The sequence below is a fragment of the Plecotus auritus genome (assembly GCF_963455305.1).
Source record: "Plecotus auritus genome assembly, chromosome: 14".
Lineage (NCBI taxonomy): Eukaryota > Metazoa > Chordata > Mammalia > Chiroptera > Vespertilionidae > Plecotus > Plecotus auritus.
In genome coordinates this window covers 5,351,952-5,375,375 of record NC_137780.1, presented here as the reverse complement: position 1 = coordinate 5,375,375, position 23,424 = coordinate 5,351,952, and the positions used below count along the sequence as shown (strand labels likewise).

The window sequence follows — 23,424 nt, the reverse complement described above, 5'->3', positions numbered from 1 at the left end:
CGCTGCACTAATTTCACAGCGGCTCCGGCTCCGTTAACCTCTTCACGTTTTAAAAAAAATGTTTATCGATTGCAGAGAGGAAGGGAGAGGGAGAGGGAGATAGAGACATCACCCCTTGCCCTGTTTCTTGGACTCCCCCATACTCTGAACCCCCGCAGTCTGCCTGTCGCTTTCCCGGCTCTGATGCAACGCGCTTAGCCAAGCCCTAGCAGGGGGAGGGCGCGCGGTCAACCTCCCTCGGCCCCGCCCCGCCCAGCGGCCCCGCCCCCGCCTCGGCCCGCCCCTTTCCTTCCCCATTGGTTCACCGCCTCCACGCGTCACGCCTGCGTCGGCGGAGTTGCCCTACCAGCGAGGGGCGGGCGCGGGCGCAGCCAGCGCGCAGGCGCATGCGGGCGGGCGTGTCGGGCCCGGATGCGGGGGAGGGCGGTGTTCCCGGTTTCCTGGGTTACCTGAGGGGCGGGGGTGGGAGCCGGCGGCGGCTGTGGCGAGGACGCGGGATTCGCGGTGTGAGGGGAGCGCGCGGCGGCGGCGGCGGGGGCCGGACCGAAGGTAAAGCGGCGAGGGGAGCCGATAGCGCCAGCGGAAGGCTGGGTGCGGGCTCTTGCCCGCGGCCTGGAGGGAAGGCGGGGTGGGGGGGGGGGTGGCTGTCAGCCGGGTCTGGGGTCGCGGCCGGACGCCCCGGCGGTACCCTCTCTCCCTCTTGGGGCTCGGGACGCCTCCCGCAGCCTTTTGCAGCCTAGCGCAGCGGCGGGAGCTCGGCGGCGGCCGCGCGGCACCAGCACGAACTTTCTTTCCCGGCGCGGGGTCGGAGGTCCAGTCCGCTGCTCCCTGGACTGTATGGGCCCTCGGGTGCCGCGGCTCCCCTGCCCGGGGTGACAGTTTTCCGCGCCACCACCCCGCCGGGCGCTCCTGGAGCCCCAGCTCCGCGGCTGCTCGCCCCCTGTCCTCTCCCGTATCCTCTCCCCCGTGCGCTCCCGCCTTTGACATCCTTTGCCCAGGCTACCGGCCATCCCTGTAACCTTGGCTGGGATGCAACTACTTTCCTCCCCGCCACCTGTGGGATGAGACGGCATGGGACGGCGTGGCCCGCGCGGGCCTCAGTGCTTGAGCGTCCACCTATGAACCAGGGGGTCACGGTTCCATTCCCGGTCAGGGCACATGCCCCGGTTGTGGGCTCCATCCCCAGTGTGGTGCGTGCAGGAGGCAGCTGACCCACAATTCTCTCTCATCATGGATGTTTCTCTCTCTCTTCCCCCCACTCCCTTCCTCTATGAAATCAGCTTCCCAGCCTGGCCGGTTAAAACAAAACAAACCCTTCCCCCTGTGCTCTGCAGACGGTACACACCCAGGGTCAGCACCCGGTAGTTATGGAGGTTTGCTTGCAGCAGGTAGAAAATGTCGAGGGAGTGAAACACGTTGGTGTTGACTTTGGACTGATGTTTCCTTCGCGATTGGATTCAGCTTGCATCTCCCCAGGTGCCCTTCCCAGGTTGGTAGGACACACCAGGGGGGCTTTTCTTCCTGGCCAGTCTCGGATATTAGGCCCAGTTACTCTGCACGTCCACACCCAGACACCCGGCTTAGGCTAATAAAGATGCTGACTCCGGGCGTGCGTTTTATAGGTGTAGTTCATGAAGATGGAGTGTCTGTTTTAAAGAGCTTTGCAAGTAGCCGGCAACGTTTTTCTTCTTCTGATAATTCTTGCCGTCATTCATATTGTTACTAGGAAGATTGGAGAATTTGGACAAAAGGGAGCATAAAGAGAAAATGAGTTACTATATAATTTAATTTATTTTTTAAATATATATTTTATTTATTTTTGAGAGGAAGGGAGAGGGAGAGAGAGAGAAACATCAATGATGAGAATCATGGATCGGCTGCCTCCTCCACGCCCCCTACTGGGGATCAAGCCCACAACCTGGGCATGTGCCCTTGACTGGAATCAAACCGGGGACCCTTCAGTCCACAGGCCAAGGCTCTAGCTACTGAGCCAAACCAGCTAGGGCTATAATTTAATTTACATGAAAGCAATTTATAAACTATACAATTATGTATAAACTCAGTATTTATTGAGCACCTACTGTGTGGCCCAGTTTTCTAAACAGATACTCCCTTCCCCTTCCCTTCACGGAGTTTACATTCTACTGGGGGCATCTCAGATAATCTCAGATAATAAATAAAATGTGTGCTACGTCAAGTCGTGTTAAGGACTGAAGAGGAAAAGCAGGGGAGAGGGAGGATAGGGAATGAGACGAGGGTTGCAATGTGTTTTTTTAATCATTGTGTTTGGTGGTTTAAACATTTTTTATTTTTTGTTAATCCTCACCTGAGGATATTTTTCCATTGATTTTTAGAGAGAGTGGGAGGGAGGGGGAGAGCCAGAGAGAGAGAAACATCGCTGTGAGAGAGACACATGGATTGTTTGCCTCCCCCACATGCCTAACCAGGGCCTGGGATGGAGCCTGAAACCCAGGTATGTGCCCTTCACCAGAATCGAACCCGGGACCCTTCAGTCCGCAGGCCAATGCTCTATCCACTGAGCCAAACTGGCTAGCAGGGGTGGGCAAACTTTTTGACTCGAGGGCCACAATGGGTTCTTAAACTGGACCGGAGGGCCGGAACAAAAGCATGGATGGAGTGTTTAATATAAATTCAAAGTAAAGGAGTGGAGGGGAGAGCAAGAGAACCCTCCGCTCTTTCGGCTCTGCGGGCCAGATAGAACAGCCGAACGGGCCGGATCCGGCCCTCGGGCCGTAGTTTGCCCACGGCTGGTAGGGCGAGGGTTGCAATTTTAAGGAGATGTCGCCAGGGAAGACTTCTTGGAAAAGATGACATTGCAGCATGAGACTGGAAGGAAGTGAGAGGGTAATTCGTCCACCTCTGGAGGGGAGGAGTGTTCGGAGGGAAGGGCACTTGCAGGAGCCTGCAGGCGGAGTGTGTGGGCATGTTTGGGGGAACAGAGGCTGGGCTGGCTTGGTGGAGGGAGTGATGGGAGAGGAGTAGAAACGAGTCCGGGATTAGGTGGGCATGGGAAATCAGTGTAAGGCCTGCAGGCCTTTGTAAGGACTCAGCTTCCACTCTGAGTGAGACTCATCGCTTTCCATGGAGACGGGATAGAATTGGACTTGATTTCTAAAGAGGTCACTCTGGTGGTTGGATGGAGAATAGACTTTGGGCGGGGCTAGGGGTTGGGCAGTGGCAGAAGCAGGGACATCAGTTCCGGAATTCTTGCCATGATCCAGGCCAGCGATGGTGCCACTTGGCCCGAGGACCATTGGTGTGGTGGGTTTCTGGATACATTGAGGGTCGTAGAGTCCACAGGAGACTTCCAGAACACCAGATTTTATCCTGAGCAAGTAGGAAGATAGAGTAGGCATGTACTGAAGTGAGGCTCATGAGAGGAGCAGTTTGGTGGGGAGAAGGTCAGGAGTCGGTGAGAAGACAATAAATTAGGCATCCAGGTGGTTACAGTGCCAATCTGCGGACCCAAGGGTTCAATTCCCAGTCAAAGGCATGTGCCTGGATTGCAGGTTCCCTGGCCTCTGGTAGGAATGCATGCAGGAGGCAGCCAATCAGTGTGTCTCACATCAGTGTTTCTCTCTCTCCCCCACCCCCTTCCACTCCCTCTAAAAATCAATTGGGAAAATATCCAGGGTGAGGATTAACAACAACAAAAGATTCTTATTAACAAACTGACCCTCTAATCAGATACGTGGAGTAAAAGAACATAGATTCTGGAGATTTTAGTGAGCTTGATCATGGTGAATGGTCTTTTTAACATATTGCTGAATTTGGTTTGCTAATAATTTGTTGAGGATTTTTGCATCTATTTTCTTTTTTAAAATATATATTTTTATTAATTTCAGAGAGGAAGGGAGAGGGAGAGAAAGAGAGAAACATCAGTGATGAGATAGAATCATTGATCAGCTGCCTCCTGCATGCCCTCTACTGGGGATCGAGCCTGAAACCCGGGCATGTGCCCTAACCAGAATAGGACCGTGACCTCCTGTTACTAGGTCAACGCTCAGGCTCAACCACTGAGCCACGCCAGCTGGCCTGTATCTCATGTACATCAGGGATGCTGGCCTATAATTTTCTTTCTTTGTAATGTCTGCGTCTGGTTTTGGAATCAGGGTAAATGGTGACCTTGTAAATGAGCGTGGGAGCCTTCCTCTTAAATTTTTTTGGAAGGACAGGTGTTAATTCTTCCTTGAATGCTTGGTAAAATGCACTGGTGAAGCCATCCTGTCAGGCCAGTCTTCACTTTTAACAGGGACGCCCCGTGTGCAGGTTAGGAGGAGGCTGCCGCTGTAAGAGACCTAGATTCTCATCAGGTCTCTGCCGTCATCTGTGCTGTATCTTATTCTTGGGGACCGGATGGAGACGCGGACTATAGGATGGGCAGTTAGTGGGCAACAGCACTCAATCTTAGGTGCTTGTGAGCAGCCCCACAGGAAGCCTCTACGGGCGCCGTTTCTGACCTGTTCCCACCTGTCAGCTGGCACCTCCTCCCCCTGATGATGACCTTGCAGCTTATTTCACAGAGGAAATAGAAACACCCCCATCTCGGTCCTCCCACCGCCAGACACACTCGTCTCCTGCCTCTGCGCTCGCGGGCTCCGCCGTCCTTATTGCATTAGGTGACCATCCCTGTTCTTCAGTGTGGACATTGGCTCGTTCTCATCTTGCTTACTCACCGTTCCCGAAATGATCTTCTCTCATTCCGGTTTTCCATCTGTTTTCATTTCTCATGCCATACAAACGTGCTATAACATTTCAGCTTACAAATACTCCATAATACCTTTCTTTTTAAAAAATAAACCCCTTGGGGGCTAGGCTCCGCCCTTCAGGACTGGGTGCGGCTGTTAGGGCGAGGCTGGGCTATTTGAGACTAGGCTCGGCGCTTAGGCACTAGACAGGGGTGGGCAAACTTTTTGACTCGAGGGCCACCATGGGTTCTTAAACTGGACCGGAGGGCCGGAACCAAAGCATGGATGGAGTGTTTGTGTGAACTAATATAAATTCAAAGTAAAGGAGCGGAGGGGAGAGCAAGAGAACCGGATAGAACAACCGGATCTGGCCCTCGGGCCGTAGTTTGCCCACGGCTGGACTAGGATCATCCCTCCAGGACTAGCTTCAGCTGTTAGGGCTAGACTGGACAAAAGAAAAAAACAACCCTCTCCTATTCTGGGTCCCCTTCAAGCTACCACTCGTTTTGTTGCCATTCTTTAGGAAATATTCAGGGATGCTAAACACGGGGCTCAGCCCTAGGACCCCATCTCTGCCCCCTTTCCACTCTCTGTGGGCCCCCCCTGTTCAGTATGTCACCACTAGCCACAGGCCTGTCAGTGCGGAGAGCTCTATTGGACGGCACTGCTCTGGGCTCTCTCACCCATCCAGTCCCTTTAAAATGCATCAGCGTCCCAGGTTGAGTCACCCGTGCCAGCCTCTCCGTGGGAACTCCAGCCGCTAAACCCAGCCGCCCGCGTGACATCCTTTCCTTGGTGTCTGAGAGATTGTCAAACCGAACACGGCTGAACGGGAGGTGGTTTCCCTCTCCTCCTGCCCCCTCAGCCTTACCTGTCAGCAGGGCTACTCCTAACACAAAAAGACCTTGTCCCATTTTTGGGGGGCCAGGGGCTCTGAGGGCAGGCGGGAAGGAGACTTCCATGCTTAGGGAGAGACTGTTCCAGGGGACACCTCTGTTTCCTCTTTCCACACCTCTCTTCAGTCCCTGACAGCAGGGGTGAGTGGCTTTCCTCACTGGGTAGTAATTTTTACCTTTTCCTCTCGTACTCGGCATCCGATGCATCAGACACACTCCCATCTCAGTGCCCTGCAGTGCTCTTTGCCCAGGTCCCTCCTGGCCCCCTTTCTTACTTTCTTCACATTTTGGCTCAGATATCACCTCCTCAGACATTCCTGTGCACCTGTCTAAGAAAGTCCGAATCTGCCTTCACAGCCGCCGCTCACGAGTTAGTGCCCCTGGTTAGTGTTTGCACCTGCCCACGCGTGGCTACGTTCAGGCATTTCACACCCGGGACTCATTCCTGCCGGGCATGAATATTTTTTAAAATATATTTTCATTGATTTCAGAGAGGAAGGGAGACGGAGAGAGAGAGAGAAACATCAATGATGAGAGAGAATCATGGATTGGCTGCCTCCTGCACGCCCCCTACTGGGGATCGGCCCGCAACCTGGGCATGTGCCCTTGACCGGAATCGAACCTGGGACACTTCAGTCCACAGGCCGCCGCTTTATCCACTGAGCCAAACCAGCTAGGGCCAGGCATGAATATTTAAGGAGCACCTGACTAGGTCAGAGCCACGTCTGGAAGTATTACAGGGTTAAGTACTAGAACCTAGTCATTTCAAGTCAGTCTTTAGATAAAAATAAGCAATAAAACCTCATAGTTTTTAATGTAAATTTTTGTGTTTCTGATCTTCTTTTCTATAATATTTATCTTATAGCTTGGTCATGAGCACCGACAGTAACTCTTTGGCACGTGAATTTCTGACCGATGTCAACCGGCTTTGCAATGCAGTGGTCCAGCAGGTGGAGGCCCGGGAAGAGGAGGAGGAGGAAGAGGAGGAGGAGGAGACACACATGGCAGCCCTTGGACAATACCTTGTCCACGGCCGAGGATTCCTTTTACTTACCAAGCTAAATTCCACCATTGACTCGGTAACGTTTTCATGTCCAATAATTTTCTTCCTCAGTATATTGTCATTAATTTCGGGTACATAATTTCTGGGTTACATAGTGTCTGAGAGTCTCTAGATAAAGTCCTGCCTCTCACATCACTCCAACAAAGACAAGAAGCCCCATTTAAGTTCATATGTTTATTTGGATACTTTGCAAAATGCCTGAAAATTTTTAGAATTGTAAATGGCCTTTCTTCTAAAGTGGTTTCATATATACTATGTTTGCATCCTAATATCAGTGCAGGATAACTGTGATTATTAATAAAGTTACAAGATTACAATAGAGGAACATAGGACTTTGCACTGGCAATAAACATCAGCCATGTGTTTGAAAAATTTCGTGTAAGCTATGTTTAGGCAGCTTGCTGGATGTGGGGTGAAAGTAGAGAACCCTTTGTGTGAACTAATAATTACTGATCCTCTAGCTTGTATTCATGTACGTTAGTACATTATGTGTTTGCTGAGAGGATTGTATAATGGTGGTATTGTGCTGATTCCTTCTTCTAGAATAAACATTTTAAAGCCAGTAGGAACTACAGACATGTTTTCATCCAACCTCCATTTGTAGATGAAAAACTGAGACGCAGCAACATTAAGTAACTCAGGTTAACCTGAAGCCCAAATGTGATTTATATCTTAATTAAATTTTAGGAGAAAACAAATATTTATTTTATGAAAGAAAAACTCCACCACCTGCTTCCTGGGAATGAATTAATGTAGACAGAGAGTATTTCAGTTAACTTGAATTGATAAGATTATAAGGTCTCCGTAGTACCAGTTTGACGGGCATGTCTAACCACTTTAAATGTCACTGGCATTAGAAGTATACTTATCCATTGTTAAATTTCTGTGATATGACAGCACATTTCTAATAAATACATTTGTTGGATAAATACAGAGACTAAAACTGAACACCGCCTCTGTTTTCATTGTAAGCTCAGGAACCTAACAAATATGAGGAAGTATTTGTTCACTGTGGTGCTCACCTATCATGGAACATTCCGGAATATTTGCAGGTTTATGTAATTTTATTCTTTTTCATGAATGTGGTTTATTAAATGTGTCACTAAATGTAATTTAAGTTTTATATATTTGTGTGACCAGGAAAAATTATTTGTGGTGAATTTTTTATTTTGAAATCTTGATGATTTCACATTCATCTCATACTCTCTTCGTCTTTCCCCACATTAGAACAATTCAGTGCTTTCTCTTTTTAAAAGTTACTATATAAATAACATCATAAATATTGAGGAACAAATGTTGAGAGAAACTAAAAAAGACCCAAATAAATTCAGAACTGCGGAATTTTCTTATAGTATTAGAAAAATCAATATTGTAAAGATACTGTTTTCTCCAAATTGATCTATAAATTCCAGTGCAATCCCAATCAAAGTCTCAGTGGCTTTTTTTAATCTTCACCTGAGGATATACTTAGAGAGAGAAAGGGAATGAGAGAGAGAGAAAAACATTGATATGAGAAACATCAATTGGTTGCCTTCTGTACATGCCTTGACTGGGGATCGAGCCACAGCCCAGGCATGTGCCCTGACCAGGGACTGAACTGGCAATCTTTTGGCGCAAAGGATGATGTTCAACCCATTGAGCCATCTGGTCAGGCACAAAGGCTTTTTCTTTTTTTTTTTTTAATATATATTTTATTGATTTTTTACAGAGAGGAAAGGAGAGGGATAGAGAGTTAGAAACATCGATGAGAGAGAAACATCGATCAGCTGCCTCCTGCACACCTCCCACTGGGGATGTGCCCGCAACCAAGGTACGTGCCCTTGACCGGAATCGAACCCGGGACCTCTCAGTCCGCAGGCTGACGCTCCATCCACTGAGCCAAACCGGTTTCGGCAAAAGGCTTTTTCTTAATGACAGCATTATTGAGATATATTTCACATATCATGGAATTCACCTATTTCATATGTACAAAATTCAGTGTTCTTTAGTATAGTCACAGCCAGACAATTTTAGAATATTTCCATCACCTCGAATAGAACCCTACACCTTTTTCCTGTCACTGTCCTATTCTTTCCACTTCCCTGAGTCCTAAGCAAACACTAATCTACTTCGGATTGCTATAGATTTTCTGCTTTCTCTTTTAAGTCATGAGATAACTTTTAATATATTATTCAATGACTCCAATCATTCAAGTCATAATTGAATACTATGTTTTCCTATGGTGATATTTTTTAATCCCTTCTTTTCCCCTTCACCTACTTTTTGGAATATCTGTAGCAGTGATAGTAGAACAGTTGAAGTAGAGTGAAATTAATAGCCTATGAAAAATAGGGCTTATCAATATTTAATTGCTTAAACCAGGGAATGAAGCATGATCATTTGGATCCTTAAGGGAAATTTAATTGCACAAGATTTAATCATTTAAGGTGGAATCAGAACGCTGGGTCCCAGGCTGCACATCTCAGGAGGAACTTGAGCTCTTAAGCCCCCTTCTCCCCTTACGACGTGTAGTAAATGCATAGTTAAGTGTACATTGGGATGTTTTAACAAATATATTCACCTGTGTGGCCACCACCCCATCAACGTGTAGGACTTTCCACCCCTTAGAGAGGGTGCCAGGATCCTTTTCAGTCAGTCCCTCCTGGCCCCTTGCAAGATGCCACCGCTTTGACATGTAGCCTCTGAGGTCCTCCCATCTGCGTGAGTCAGCAGCTCATGCTTTCTGTTTCTGATGGGCGTCTTCTGGTCTGGAGGCCATGGTTTGTTTATGTTCCCGTGCTGTTTGATCGTTTGGGTCAGAGCCATCTGGCTATTCTGAGTAGACCTGCTGTAAATTAACATTTTAAAAACCATTTCTCAGAGACGGTGAGTACATGAAATCAACACTGACCATTGTACTACACAAGAATATTAATTTTGCCGTGGGGAATCACATGGCTATGTTTACATTAACTCCAAAATTAAATACAAGTTTGCTGTGCTTATGCATGACTTTCCTTCTTCCCCTCTTTTTCTCTTTCTCTTTCTTACATTTGGGTTGTGCCCATTCAGCTGTGCTAGTTCTGGAAACAGTCCAAGTTTCTTGGCATGTCATCCTGACGTCCTCGAACCCACTGCTCCGGGGCCCGCCTTCCTTTGTAGCTTCAGAGATAGTGGTCTGGTTTGAGATCTCAGTCCTTGCTTCTCCCGACTCCCTTGCCTGTCCTCTCCCGTCGTGCCGCCACCCCTTGGATGGCTAGGCGAGGCAGCTAATACAAAATCCAGTCTAAACAATAGCGTCGTGAAAGGGATCGTGCCTGACACCTGGTCGGCATGTAAAATATGTTTCCTGAATAGAACTGAAAAATTACCAGCCAGTGAGACTTCTTTTACTGGGTATCATGCTACGGGGAATTTAAAAAGGAATGACAGTCATTTCCCTGCATAGGGGAAGCATAAAATGTAAGTGCTGCGTGAGGAGTGGGATGATCCGTACAGACGGGACAGTCTAGGCTAGCCAGGGACAGGATCTGTCTAGGGCACGTTTTGCCTACCGTGGCACGTTGAGAACTTTCCTCTTGGATGGTAAGAGGTAACACCCATTATTCCTCCGGATGTTGTGGTGTGAAACAGAGGGCTGTCCACAAATAAGAGGGAAAGATCTTACGACTTGCAAAAGGATTCGAATTACGCATGCGGCTTCTTTAGGATTGGGAAGATAAATACTACGGGGAGTGTGCGATGCCTAAAAGGCACTAGGTCTGGAAGGTTCGCGAGAGCGCCCCATGGTGAACGGTTAGAAACGGTGGTGGTGGTGGAAGGAGAGAACTGCTCCCCTATTGCAGTGGTCGGCAAACTGCGGCTCGCGAGCCACATGCGGCTCTTTGGCCCTTGAGTGTGGCTCTTCCACAAAATACCACAGCCTGGGCGAGTCTATTTTGAAGAAGTGGCGCTAGAAGAAGTTTAAGTTTAAAAAATGTGTATCTCAAAAGAAATGTCAATCGTTGTACTGTTGATATTTGGCTCTGTGGACTAATGAGTTTGCCGACCACTGGCCTATTGCATCGGGCCGTGGGGGTGACAGTGTCCTCAGGGCAGCAGTGCCAGCAGAGGGGGCCAACCCCAAACCTGCACCTGCTTCCCTCTCCCTCTTGGGGTTTCCAAGAACTAGTGCACTTGGTGAAGTGGGGGCCACAGGCATGGTCCTGAGTGGGGAGGACAGGAATCCTGGGTGGGCGCGGGATGAAGGCTTCAGGGGAGATATGGGGGGGCTGGGCCTGGAAGGCAGGGAGCCAGCGTGCCCTTAGCTCAGGGGAGGGAGTAGAGAAGTCCCGGCAGCATCCTGCAAAGACAGGAGCAGGAGCCTGTGCACGGGGCAGGGACCATTTGCCAGTGTCCTGTTGGTGGACCCAGGGCTCAGTGACAAGGACAGCATGTCTGGAGCACTTCATATGTCCTTGAGGTTTCTGCAAGCTCCCTTAGAATGTTGCAACCTCGTCTGCTCAAGGGGAAGGGCCAGAATTGGTGTGAGGGGTTTTAAGGGTAATTGTGCCGGATACATTTTGCTGGCACCCTAAAAAAGGTTGAGGTTCATGCTGAGCCTGCGCTATGCATGGAAGGCATCTTGTAGGCCGCGGTAGGTCTGGCACTGCCTGCCTCGCTGACCTGCGCCCTCCAGCCCCATCCCCTGTGCTCTCCCCGGTCCGCCCTTTCTGTACTTTATATGCTTCCTAGGAGCTGTTGCCTCCACATCTTTGCATGGATTCCTCTTCTAGTGGCCCCTCCTGAATAGGCTGCAAATGCCCCCCTTATCCCTCTGTCACCCCTCCTTTATTCATTGTCTTCATTGTATTTGAAACGGTCACCATGCGGATCTGACAGGTCACCCTGGTCCCTCCTCACTCACGATGTGAGGAATTACACTTGACTTGTCATTCCTTCCTGGGCCACCATGGCCCAGGGGTCCCGCTCCAGTTCTGTAGCTCCAGTCCACGCCTCTGACTGACACGCTCGCTCCTCTCTGTGCCTCCTGTCTGAGCACCTGTGCCACACCTGGGTCCTGACTCATGCCACGTGCCTCTGTTCTCTAACTGTGTGTGTGTGTGTGTATCTCATGGACCAAACGAGGGGACCTTCTCCAGGGCTCGGACCATCTCCTCCAGGAAGGGTAAAACAGTAAGTGCTGTGGACGTAGCGTGCCGACCGTAAACACTGGGTTACCTTCACTAGTACGTCTTCCTTTTCACATATTACTTATTAACGTCTGTTTCTCTTTTTAAAAGGGTGTTCTCTGAGTCTTACATTTAACTGCACGAAGATGGTTTTCTAATAACTCGATATTATTGGTTTGCTAATTAATAGGACTTAGCTTTTCATTTTCACCTGGCACGTTGGTGTTTCGTAGGTGAGGAATTCTTGCAAAGTGCATGGTGCTGTGGCAGCTGTTCTTTTTAAAGAGCAGCAGGAACATGCTAAATACCGTCAGCTACTCCTACATTCCCCTGTCTTTGGAAAGGCTCATACATTGAAGAGAACCACAGCTTTCCTTGGATTTGAGATGAGTTAGTGTGGTCCTTAGCTTCTCAAACGCAGTCTTTCAGGGGGAAGGATGTTTTGGTTGAATGTGAGACAAGGTCTTGGGAATTAACGCGCCTCCTGCCCTCGGAACGTGAAGGGGTTTTTATTTCTGCTCCAGGCGCTGACATGCAGGGAGGAGCTGCTCACGCTTCTCCTGTCCCTCCTCCCGCTGGTGTGGAAGATTCCTGTGCAGGAAGAGCGGGCAGCAGGTAGGTTTCTTCTCTTTCTTTTTTCACTGCAGACAGGCACTGCCTTTATCATGTCACTCGTGTTATCAAAATTCCACTGGGAAAATGCGCCACTGAAAAGTTGCTTCTGTACAGGTTGGTGGGAACAGAATAGTCACAGGGATGTAAAGGACAGCACAGGGAATATAGTCAGTAATATTGCAACAGCTAGAGCGCGTGGCACTCTCCGGAAATATTTTGTGTGACGGTCGCTTTTAACTTCAGTCTTAGAGAATATTTGGTATCTGTTGTATGATTTTGAAATAATTTTGGGAAATCCTAAAGTTCTTAAGTTACATCAGGGCTATAACCTAAATACTGGACTATGTTGGAGAATATAATAAACCCCTGTATCTTAATTGACTGCGCTGTTGCAGGAGCCTTGTAAAATGCGTGAACAGTGGGGCCGTATAGCTAGAGTCTCTTATGGTAACGGAAGAATACAATAATTTATGGTTTTAAATTAGATTAATTTTTCCAATTCTGTTCTCCTTTGTTGTTTCCGAGTCAGTTCGTATCCTTTGAACTAAACACACCTGGTACTTAGCCTGAGAAAGAGGAGTGTGGGGAAAGTGACCTGGGGACTGAACAATAGCTAAAGGACAGCCGCCCAGGGCCAGGGCACTGAGGTGAAACTCCTGAAATGAGTGCTGAGTACAAACTGAGTCTGAAAACATACTCAGGCCTTCTGACATTTCCTTTTTCGTTTCCTTAGATTTTAACCTACCGTTCTCAGTTGACATAATCCTGACCAAAGACAAGAACTCAAGTTCACAAAGATCTACTCAGGAAAAATTATATTTAGAAGGGAGGGCTCCATCGGCTCAGGTTTCTGCAAAAGTAAAAAGCAGACGACAGCGTAAAGCCACCCACCCCTGCTCCGTAAGAGACGCAAGAAAGACGCAGCTCTCCACCTCGGGCTCAGAGGCCGACTCGGGCGACAGGAGGCCCCGGCGGCCCCACCAGCTGCCGCCTTTTGTCGCCCAGGCTTCTAAAGAAGGCGAGCCTACAGCTCACCCCGACCGCTTGTCAGCCAGAGAACAGCCTCCCCCTGAGACCATGGCTTCGGGAAGTTTCCCAGAGATGATGCCAAGCCAGGAGGCAGACACGGACATTTTAAGTGAGCCAGCTGCCTTGTCTATTGTCAGTCACATGAGCAATTCTCCATTTGACTTATGTCACGTTTTGTTATCTTTATTAGAGAAAGTCTGTAAGTTTGACATGAACTTGAATCATAATTCTGCCCTGGCAGCCAGCGTCGTGCCCACGCTGACCGAGTTCCTCGCAGGCTTTGGGGACTGCTGTGATGTCGGGGACAGCGCGGAGAGCCAGGTGGTTTCTGCAGGCTGGACTGAAGAGCCAGTGGCCTTGATCCAGCGGATGCTTTTCCGGACAGTGTTGCATCTCATGTCAGTGGATGTCAGTGCTGCAGGGACGATGCCGGACAGTCTCAGAAAGAATCTAACCGAATTGCTCAGGGCAGCTTTAAAAATTAGAGCTTGCCTCGAAAAGCAGCCTGACCCCTTTGCCCCGAGACAGAAGACGACCCTGCAGGAGGTGCGGGAAGGGTTTGTGTTTTCCCGATATCGGCACCGAGCCCTCCTGTTGCCCGAGCTTCTGGAAGGGGTGCTGCAGCTCCTCACCTGCTGCCTCCACAGCGCAGCCTCAAACCCCTTCTTCTTCAGCCAAGCCATGGACCTGGTTCAGGAGTTCATCCAGCATCATGGGTTTCACTTGTTCGAAACAGCAGTTTTGCAAATGGAGTGGCTGATCTTAAGAGACAGCGTCCCTGCCGAGGCCTCCGAACGTTTGCGAGCCCTGATAAACAGCGTGCTGAAGATAATGAGCACCGTCAAAAAGGTGAAATCGGAGCAGCTCCATCATTCCATGTGCACCCGGAAGAGGCACAGGCGGTGTGAATATTCCCACTTTATGCATCACCACCGAGATCTCTCGGGGCTCCTGGTCTCGGCTTTTAAAAACCAGGTTTCCAAAAACCCCTTCGAGGAGACCCCGGATGGTGCTGTGCACTACCCCGAGCGGTGCTGCTGCCTGGCCGTGTGCGCGCACCAGTGCCTGCGCCTGCTGCAGCAGGCCTCCCTGAGCAGCACGTGCGTGCAGGTCCTGGCCGGCGTCCAGGACGTGGGGCTGTGCTGCTGCATGGACCCCAAGTCCGTCATCGTCCCTCTGCTCCACGCTTTTAAATTGCCGGCACTGAGGAATTTCCAGCAGCATATATTGAGTGTCCTAAACAGACTTATTCTAGATCAGTTAGGAGGCGCCGAGATGCCACCACGAATGAAAAAAGCAGCTTGCAATATTTGTACCATCGACTCTGACCAACTGGCCAAATTAGAAGAAACGCTGCAGGGGCCTGCGCGTGACGAGGAGCCTGCCTCGGGCCTGCCCAGTCCCTACAGGTGCCCCGGGATCCTGCCCAGCAGCGGGTCTGAGGACTTGTTGTGGAGATGGGATGCCTTAGAGGCGTATCAGAATTTCGTTTTTGAAGAAGACAGGTTGCATAGTGTGCAGATTGCAAACCACATTTGCAGTTTAATGCAGAAAGGCAATGTGGTGGTTCGGTGGAAATTGTATAATTACATCTTTAACCCCGTGCTCCAGAGAGGAGTAGAACTGGCCCATCACTGCCAGCACCCTAGCGTTCCTTCAGCCCAGACGCACATGTGTGGCCGTCAAAACCAGTGCTTGCCTCAGGAAGTGCTTCAGGTTTATTTAAAAACGCTGCCTGCCCTGCTGAAGTCAAGGTGTGTATGTGTGTGTGTGTGTGTGTGTGGGGGGTATTTTCCTTATTGTATGCTTTTGAGTTATCTGTGCCCTTTATTCTTTCACTAGAGGCCCGGTGCACGACATTTGTGCACTGGAGGGGGGCCCTCAGCCCGACCTGCGCCCTCTTGCAGTTGGACATCCCCCAAGGGGCCCTTAGTGCTGCCGTGGAAGCGGGAGAGGCTCCTGCCATTACCGCTGTGCTCGCCAGCCCTGAGCCCGGCTTCTGGCTGAGCAGCGCTCCTCCCCCTGTGGGAGCGCACTGACCACCAGGGAGCAGCTCCTGCATTGAGTGTCTGCCCCCTGGTGATCAGTGCACGTCATAGGGACTGGTCATTCCACCGTTCGGTCGATTTGTATAGTAGGGTTTTATTATATAGGATGCCATATTTATATTTATTACCTAAGCAATATATGTAGAAAAATTAGAAAATACAGAAAAGCAAAAAAGAAGAAAATTAAAATTACTTAGAATTTCACCAGTGAGCTTTCCAGATTTTGTGATTACCAAGTCTGGTACTTAAAAAATAGTTTTATAAATAAAGCTTGCTTTGGGTAGGTAGCCTGGCCTTTTAAACTAATGCATATACCATTTTAAAAACTTACAATAAAATACAACCCATGTATCATCATTATCTTTACAATCATTTTTTAAAATGCCTGGCATTCTGACATTGATTCGATAGAACTGACTTTGTTATGAAGGTTTGTAACTCATTGGCATATTGGCGGACAACCTGGGACTTTGCTGCGCTGATTTCTATTAAAGTTATTGCCAGGGCTCCGGTGATGCAGGCCCTGAGTCTCACCTGAGACAGCTGAGCATCTGCACATCTGTAGTTGGGTTCTTCCTTAGTGGGCCACAGGCAGATGAACCAAGAGACACACAGCTGCCTGCCTGTTTCAGAGCATCCAGCCGAGTGTGCTGGTGCTTAGGCATCTAGAACTTATATAGAATCTGCTATTTGGAGCAAAATATTCTTCCCTGAATTGCTTCATTTAACTTGGGGCGCATGTAATTCATTCTTTCTAAATGCTGAAGCCATATCTTCCTATATAATAAAAGGCTAATATGCAAATTGTCTCCTAGACTGGGAGTTAGACCAGGGGGCGGGGCTGGCCGGCCTCTCAGGGCCTGGTGCAGGTATTGTGCACGGGTTTGTGCACGGGTGGGGTTCCTCGGCCTGGCCTGCAGGGATGAGGCCATAACCGGCTCTCCGACATCCCCCGAAGGGTCCCAGATTGTGAGAGGGTGCAGGCCAGACTGCGGGACCATACCGGTGCGTGATCAAGGCCAGGGAGGGACTGCGGAGGGCTCTAGGGCATGTCTGGCCTGTCTCGCCCAGTCCCCATCTGCCGGACCCCAGCAGCTAGCTAACCTGTGGGTCGGAGTGTCTGCCCCCTGGTGGTCAGTGTGCGTCATAATGACTGGTCGAATGGTTGAACAAACGGTCGGACACTTAGAGTATTAGGCTTTTATTATATAGGATATATCTTTGGTGTTTGGAGAGGGATATGAAAATCATTAGAAAGTAACTTGGGATTCTGATCACATCTAAGAATTTAAGCCACGTGGGTTGATTAATCAAATTAGGTAGTGTTTGTTTAGTGTATGCCACATGCAGCAATGACATTTAAATAGTATATGTACCAAAAATATTTAATATTAAAGCTAGTTTAAGTTTCATTAAATAAATAATATATGTATCTATTTATAAATGATCTATCTGTAAAACCTCTTGTATGTTTTTTCTCACACAGGGTAATAAGAGATTTGTTTTTAAGTTGTAATGGAGTAAGTCAAATAATTGAATTAAATTACTTAGATGGTATTCGAGGTCATTCCCTAAAAGCATTTGAAACTCTGATAATCAGTCTTGGGGAGCAACAGAAAGACTCTTCGATTCCAGGGACTGATGGGCTAGATGAGGAACCAAAGGAGCCTGCATCCCTCCACGCAGGTACCTCTGTCCACAACCAGCAGGCGTTTTCCGACTCCCCTCAGAGCCTCAGCAAGTTCTACGCCAGCCTCAGAGAAGCCCACCCGAAGAGACGCAAGTCCGCCCCCCACAACGCCCACATCCACACGATAAACCTCTTCCTCTGCGTGGCGTTCCTGTGTGTCAGTAAAGAGGCCGACTCCGACGGGGAGTCTGCCAACGATTCGGAGGACACTTCCGGCTACGACAGCACGGCCAGCGAGCCCCTGCGCCAGGACCTGCCCTGCCTGCCTCTGGAGAGCCTGGTCTTGCCGCCCCCCGAGCGCATGCACCAGGCGGCCGACATCTGGTCCATGTGTCGCTGGATCTACATGCTGAGCCCAGCTTTCCAGAAGCAGCTCTGCAGGCTGGGCGGGGTCTGGGTGTGCCATAAGTTAATATTCATGATCATCCAGAGGCTGTTTCGAGGTCCCGACGGGGAGCAAGGGAAGAAGGAGGGCGCTGTGGCTGTGCAGGAGGACCAAGAGCCAGTGAGAACTGCCCCTTCTGAGGCCGCTGTGGAGGAGGACTTGGGGTCTTCGACTGTGAGAAGCGCCCCCACCCCATCTGGCCCGGGCGGTCCAGCGGGGAGTGCTGACAGTGTAGGTGCATCAGAGTCACGGCACGCTGCTTCCACAAACGGGGATCCGATTCCCGCTGCTGGAGCTGCTCCTGAGGAAGCAGAGGGGCCTGCAAGTCGAGCAGGTGAGACCTCACTTCAGAGCATCCGGCTGCTGGAAGCGCTGCTGGCCATCTGTCTCCACGGCACCAGAGCTGGTCAGCACCGGGCGGAAGTGGAGCCACCCGGCCAGGTAATGACTTGGCTGTGGTGTGATGTGTCCTTTTTAAAGTTCTAAGTTTTGAGACGCGCCTGTGTGCTTAGCCCCCCAGTGCCAGGTGCCCGGGAGGACACGGGAGCACAGGACCAGTCCTTGTCCCCAGGAAGCTCATAGTTTAAGCTTTGTCACATGCAAAACCCACACGTGACACAGTGTCCCGCTAAAAGGCATTAGGTAGACAGTAACGGGAGCTGAGTGATAACGATGGTTTCAGAGTTCTTGCCTTGAGTGATGCTCTCGGTGGGACAAGCCCTGTGGGCGTCCAGGCTCCTGAGCTTTCCCTCGGTGAGGCGGGGGCCGGACATTTATTCCAAACCTTCTTTGCCTGGGTTCCTCCCCTCACGTATTCTGCTTTCCTCCTGCTAGCACTTCTCAACACAGAAGGAACCCCAGGTTCAGGCCCTGCTCCTAAGGAACCTTCGAACATGGCAGGCCCCTTCTTCCCTGACTCGCCACCCTCGCTCACTGTTCCATCACCAACTCTCCTGCTGCCTCCATGTTGCTCCTGTCCAGGCGTCCCGATGTTCCCTCGTTGCTACCAATTACAACCCACGCCCCTTAGTGTGGCTACAAAGCCCCTCACAGTCTCGCTTCCTCTTCCTTGTTGAGCCTCACTTCCTGCCATCCTTCACCAGGGGCCACCAGCCACACCGAGCTGACCTCTACTAAGATGCCATTCTTTGTCATTGCTCTGTCCTTCCGTGCATGCTCCTCGACCGGCACCTCTTCTCTGTCCGTGTGCCTGCTGCTCCTAAGGGTTCTCCATCGTTCGTCTCATACACCCCTCCCCTGGGCATCTTCCCAGGCCTCCGGGCACCTGCTCTCTTTCTATTCTCAGAGGACTTTGTTAATAGCTCTAGTGTGGTCGCCATCCTAGCTTCTCTGTCTGTGTCTGTGCCTCACGTGGGATTGAAAACTCCTTATGGTAGATGTCATCTTTATGGCCCCATCGCCTAGTATTGGGACGTGGACAGGCAGCCAGAGTTCCCTTCAAGGACAGGAGTGAAAGGGGAGAGAAAAGGATGAGCGTATAAGTGCTTCTTAGAGTCTCAAGGAATTTATAAAATCTAGAGATGGTTAATCAACCTGAAGTTTCCACTCATCATTTTGTGATATAATTAATTTATGATACATTGAAATTCAAAACCAAATAAGGTAAGTAAAGCATTTAATAAATAAAACTGTTATTAATTGTAACAGTCGATGTTTTTGTAAGGGTATTCATATAGTTATTTTACTTTCGTATCAACTGCAGATAAATGGACTGCTTTCTATCCATAATAATAAAAGCATAATATGCTAATTAGACGGGACAGCAGAATGACCTTCCAAACGTCCTTCTGGACGACCTTCCAGACAAAGCCAGGGCTGCGAGGGCTGAGCCCCTTGCACGAATTTCATGCATCGGGCCTCTAGTTTGTTAATATTAACTTATCTGTCACTTTGATTTTTTCTTGAAGCATTTTATTAATATTCTTAGTCTCTTCTGTTTTACCTTAGAACTTGTCTGTGGAAAATATATTGTTTGAAATGAGGGACCATCTTTCCCGATCAAAGGTGATTGAGACGGAATTGGCGAAACCTTTATTCGATGCCCTGCTCCGAGTTGCGCTGGGGAGTCACGAGGCAGATTTTGAACACAGTGATGCTGTGACTGAGAAGGTACGAGTAGCATGCAGTCGTGCTGTTGGGGGGTGACAGCAGAAGCAAAGAGTGTGGGATGGGACTTCATGGGTGAATGTGGTTAGGACATGTGGCCCGGAGTTGGTGAGTTCCATGAACAGACGTGTACAAACAGGATACATTTTACTAGTATTAAGTTGTAAGAAGTATTAATTTCACCTCATTGTGGTTTTTAGTCATTTCCATTATATAACTAGAATGTAACTTGTTAGGCTTAGTTCTCAGTAAAACTGAAATGACCCCAGCTTAATATGCTAGGGGGACCTCCCACCCATGGTTGAGGTTAATCAAGCTGTCTGAGAAATTGTGCTGCATGAATTTAATAACTTACAGTGGTAAACATAAATTCATAGGATTTTTTTCTTAAAGGAAATACTGAAACTGTTCTTAAAATGACAGTTGCATAATAAATATTAGATTCCTAAAGATGAGCAGATGTTACACTTTCTGCCTTTTAATCGCACCAATCTTGCAGAGTCCTCAGTCTGAAGAAGAATTGTCATCCCAACCTGGAGAGTTTTCAGAAGAAGCGGAGGAGACTACATGTTGTGGTTTTAAACTTTTGGTTGAAGAAGAAGGTTATGAAGCAGATAGTGAGAGCAATTCTGAGGATAGTGAAGCCCAGGATGATGGTAAAATATCAGGAAGTACTTGTAGTTCGATTTGCAAGTCCGATTATTAATTAGCAAAATGGTTTGTAATAATATTACGTTACGATCTGTGTTCCCTGCAATTTAAGAAACGCATTGCATCATCATCTCATTGGGTCTCCACCATGAGTTCTGGCACTTGTTTGTGTCTGCGATTGGAAACACCGAGGTCGGTTTTGTTACCATAGACATTGACCTAAGAATACGGGGGAGAGCAAGTCCCCGCTTTCACATATATTCCCGTGAAAATGACAGTCAGGGGCACATACAAACAGCATGAGGAAGGACCTGATGGACCCATAGCAGTGGTTTTGTTTGTTTTTACCAAACACAGAGTGAAAAGAACTAAGAAACAGCCACAGATCGAAAGGATATGTGTGTGTATACGTAGAGGGGTAGGAAAAACAGGTTAATAGATAATAAATAACAACACTAGAATAAACTCTTTCACATACTCATGACTGTAAACCTACTTTTTGCCAACTCCTGTGTACGCATATACATATAGCTAACTTGACTTATTAAACTATTTTTGCTTTTTTTCCAGTTTTATTGAGATAGGATTCACATATATCACTATATAAGTTTAGATAAAGTACTTGATGGTTTGTTTTTCATATGTTGTGAAATGATTACCACATAGGTTTGGTCAACATCCATCTCCTATAGACACAATAACAAGAAAAAAATTTCTCTTTGTGTTGAGAACTCTTAAGGTCTCTCTTCACAACTTTCCTATATGTCACACAGCAGGTTAACCATAGTCACCGTGTCGCACATTACGTCCCTAGTGCTTACTGATCTTCTAACTGGAAGTTTGTACCTTTTGACCATCTTCCTCCAGTCCCCCCTCCTCAACCCCCCAAGCAGGTGCTTTTGAAAAACATTGGTGTAATGGTGTTGAGTACAGTCATGATTTTATAATGACAGAGTGCTTCCTTTTTGTAAGTTTGCTAACTAGATGTTAACTTAAGGAATTCTGACCTAGCTAGAAATTTATAAAATTCTTATCTGTGTGGACACTGTTCAAGAGCACAGCAGTCTCTTTTAAGAGCATGTAAGTTAAATTTCCCGGAATGTAATATTTAGTGAGACAGTGTCTGTGTGTTTCTCACTTAAGAAGAAAAGTACAGAATTTCTCCAACCCACAGCCAAGCCTACCATTTTCAGAGATATGGGCAGGCAAAGAAATAACTGCCCCGTGATTCAGGTGTTTGGGGACCAGAAAGTTTGGGGTAGTATTTTTTCCCCAACAGGTCAGAGGAATGTGTTAAATATGTATCACATGTCTATGAAACTTGCTGTTGATAATATTGTAGTTCTGTTGAAGGTCAAAATTACTTTGAAGGCTACTCATTTATCTTCAAAGTATCCGTAAGACTTGATTACTCAGGATATTTGCCATAATAAAAAGGCACATTGTAGGAAAAGGTTTTGTGAACATCTTATAAATAGCACTTTCGCCACCATAACTTCTGAATGATGAATGAGATTGGAAATACCTAGTCAGTGTTTAGGGAATGAAAATAACCTTTTCTTTTCCCCTTCCAGGGGTAGATGTGAAGCCTGAAGCAGAAGGTTTCATTGCATTAAGCAGTCCAAATGACTTACTTGAAAACCTCACTCAGGGAGAGATAATATATCCTGAGATCTGCATGCTGGAATTAAGTTTGCTTTCTACTAGCAAAGCCAAACTTGATGTGCTTGCCCACGTATTTGAGAGTTTTTTGAAAATCATCAGGCAGAAAGAAAAGAATATTTTTCTACTCATTCAACAGGTAAAAGATGTATTTGGTTAAATGAGACCAATATTTATCCCACTCATGCCCCAAATCTCATTTCCTTATTTATAACCCAACTTGTCTGAAAATTATCTGAGATGATTACTTATCCTTTGTGATACCTTGCCCATGTTTTTTAGCTACAAGTGGTATTCTAAAAATCTTCTAATTCCATAGTTCTCTAAAGTAGCATAAGAAATTAATGATGTTGTTGACTAACTAATAATGCCTCCTATTATATTTCTGAAAATGGGTAATATTTTTTAAATTGTATTTAATTTTAATGTTTGGTCATTGTTTTGAAAAGTTAGAAAACAAAAGCAGTATGAAAAAATGAAAATTGTGTATAATCCTACACATAGTCTTTTTAGTCATTTTAAATATTTATATAAGTATATACAGTAGATATTCAAATAATTTATTACATTACAATTATTTCATGCTTTAATGAGGTAAGAAATTTAATTTATTATGTTTTGTTTTTTAATCTTCAGGGAACTGTGAAAAATCTTTTAGGAGGGTTCTTGAGTATTTTAACACAGGCTGATTCTGATTTTCAAGGTGCGTTGAAATGTTAAGTTTTAAACAGTCGTTTTGAAACTATTTTGTTGTGATGTGAGATAAAGGGTTGATAACAAGGGCTTCCATTGGCATAGTGCCCTATGGTTTCAGAAGTAGTTAATTTGTAGGACTTTCTTGGGGTGGGCAGGTGAGGATCACCTGAGATAATGCCTGTGAATATACTTTGAACACTGCAATGTGTGCTACAAATATTAGCTATTAAAAGTTCTACAAATCTGTGTATAACTGACCATCATTTACGCTAAACCCCATAATGGAATAAAACAAATGTTCAGAGTAATTGTGATATTTAAGTGTGTTTATAATCTTCAATATTTCTGCTTTTAGTTATGTTATCTAATTTTATATTTAGAATGTGAAAATTATAATTTAAACATTTTCAAGATGAGAAGACTACTTTATGGTCGTCACTTAACAAATACTGTATTAATTTATGCTTTTAAAAATTTAATTAATTTTAAATCTTATCATTGGGGTGACATTGGTTAATAAAATTATATGGGTTTCAGGAGTACAATTCTGTAATACATCAGCTGTATATTGTATGGTGTGTTCACCACCCAAGGCCCAGTCTCCTTCCATCACCATTTATCCCCCCTTTACACTCTTTTACCTCCTCCTACACTCCTTTCTCTCTGGTAATCTCCATACTGGTTTCTCTTGTCTTTTTTGCTT

At 47.3% G+C, this 23,424-nt stretch overlaps 1 protein-coding gene across 1 annotated transcript in view; it reads left to right on the top strand.

The window, feature by feature from the left end:
• Window positions 1-23,424, top strand: part of LYST (lysosomal trafficking regulator) — an 80,195-nt gene that overhangs the window by 4,768 nt on the left and 52,003 nt on the right. Inside the window, exons 2-9 of the mRNA XM_080651343.1 lie at window positions 6,471-6,684; window positions 12,343-12,433; window positions 13,167-15,216; window positions 16,997-18,026; window positions 19,554-19,715; window positions 20,212-20,368; window positions 21,938-22,164; window positions 22,662-22,728. Of these exons, the coding sequence (XP_080507469.1) occupies window positions 6,478-6,684; window positions 12,343-12,433; window positions 13,167-15,216; window positions 16,997-18,026; window positions 19,554-19,715; window positions 20,212-20,368; window positions 21,938-22,164; window positions 22,662-22,728 (3,991 nt within the window). The 5' untranslated portion in view covers window positions 6,471-6,477. The remainder of the gene's footprint in view (window positions 1-6,470; window positions 6,685-12,342; window positions 12,434-13,166; window positions 15,217-16,996; window positions 18,027-19,553; window positions 19,716-20,211; window positions 20,369-21,937; window positions 22,165-22,661; window positions 22,729-23,424) is intronic.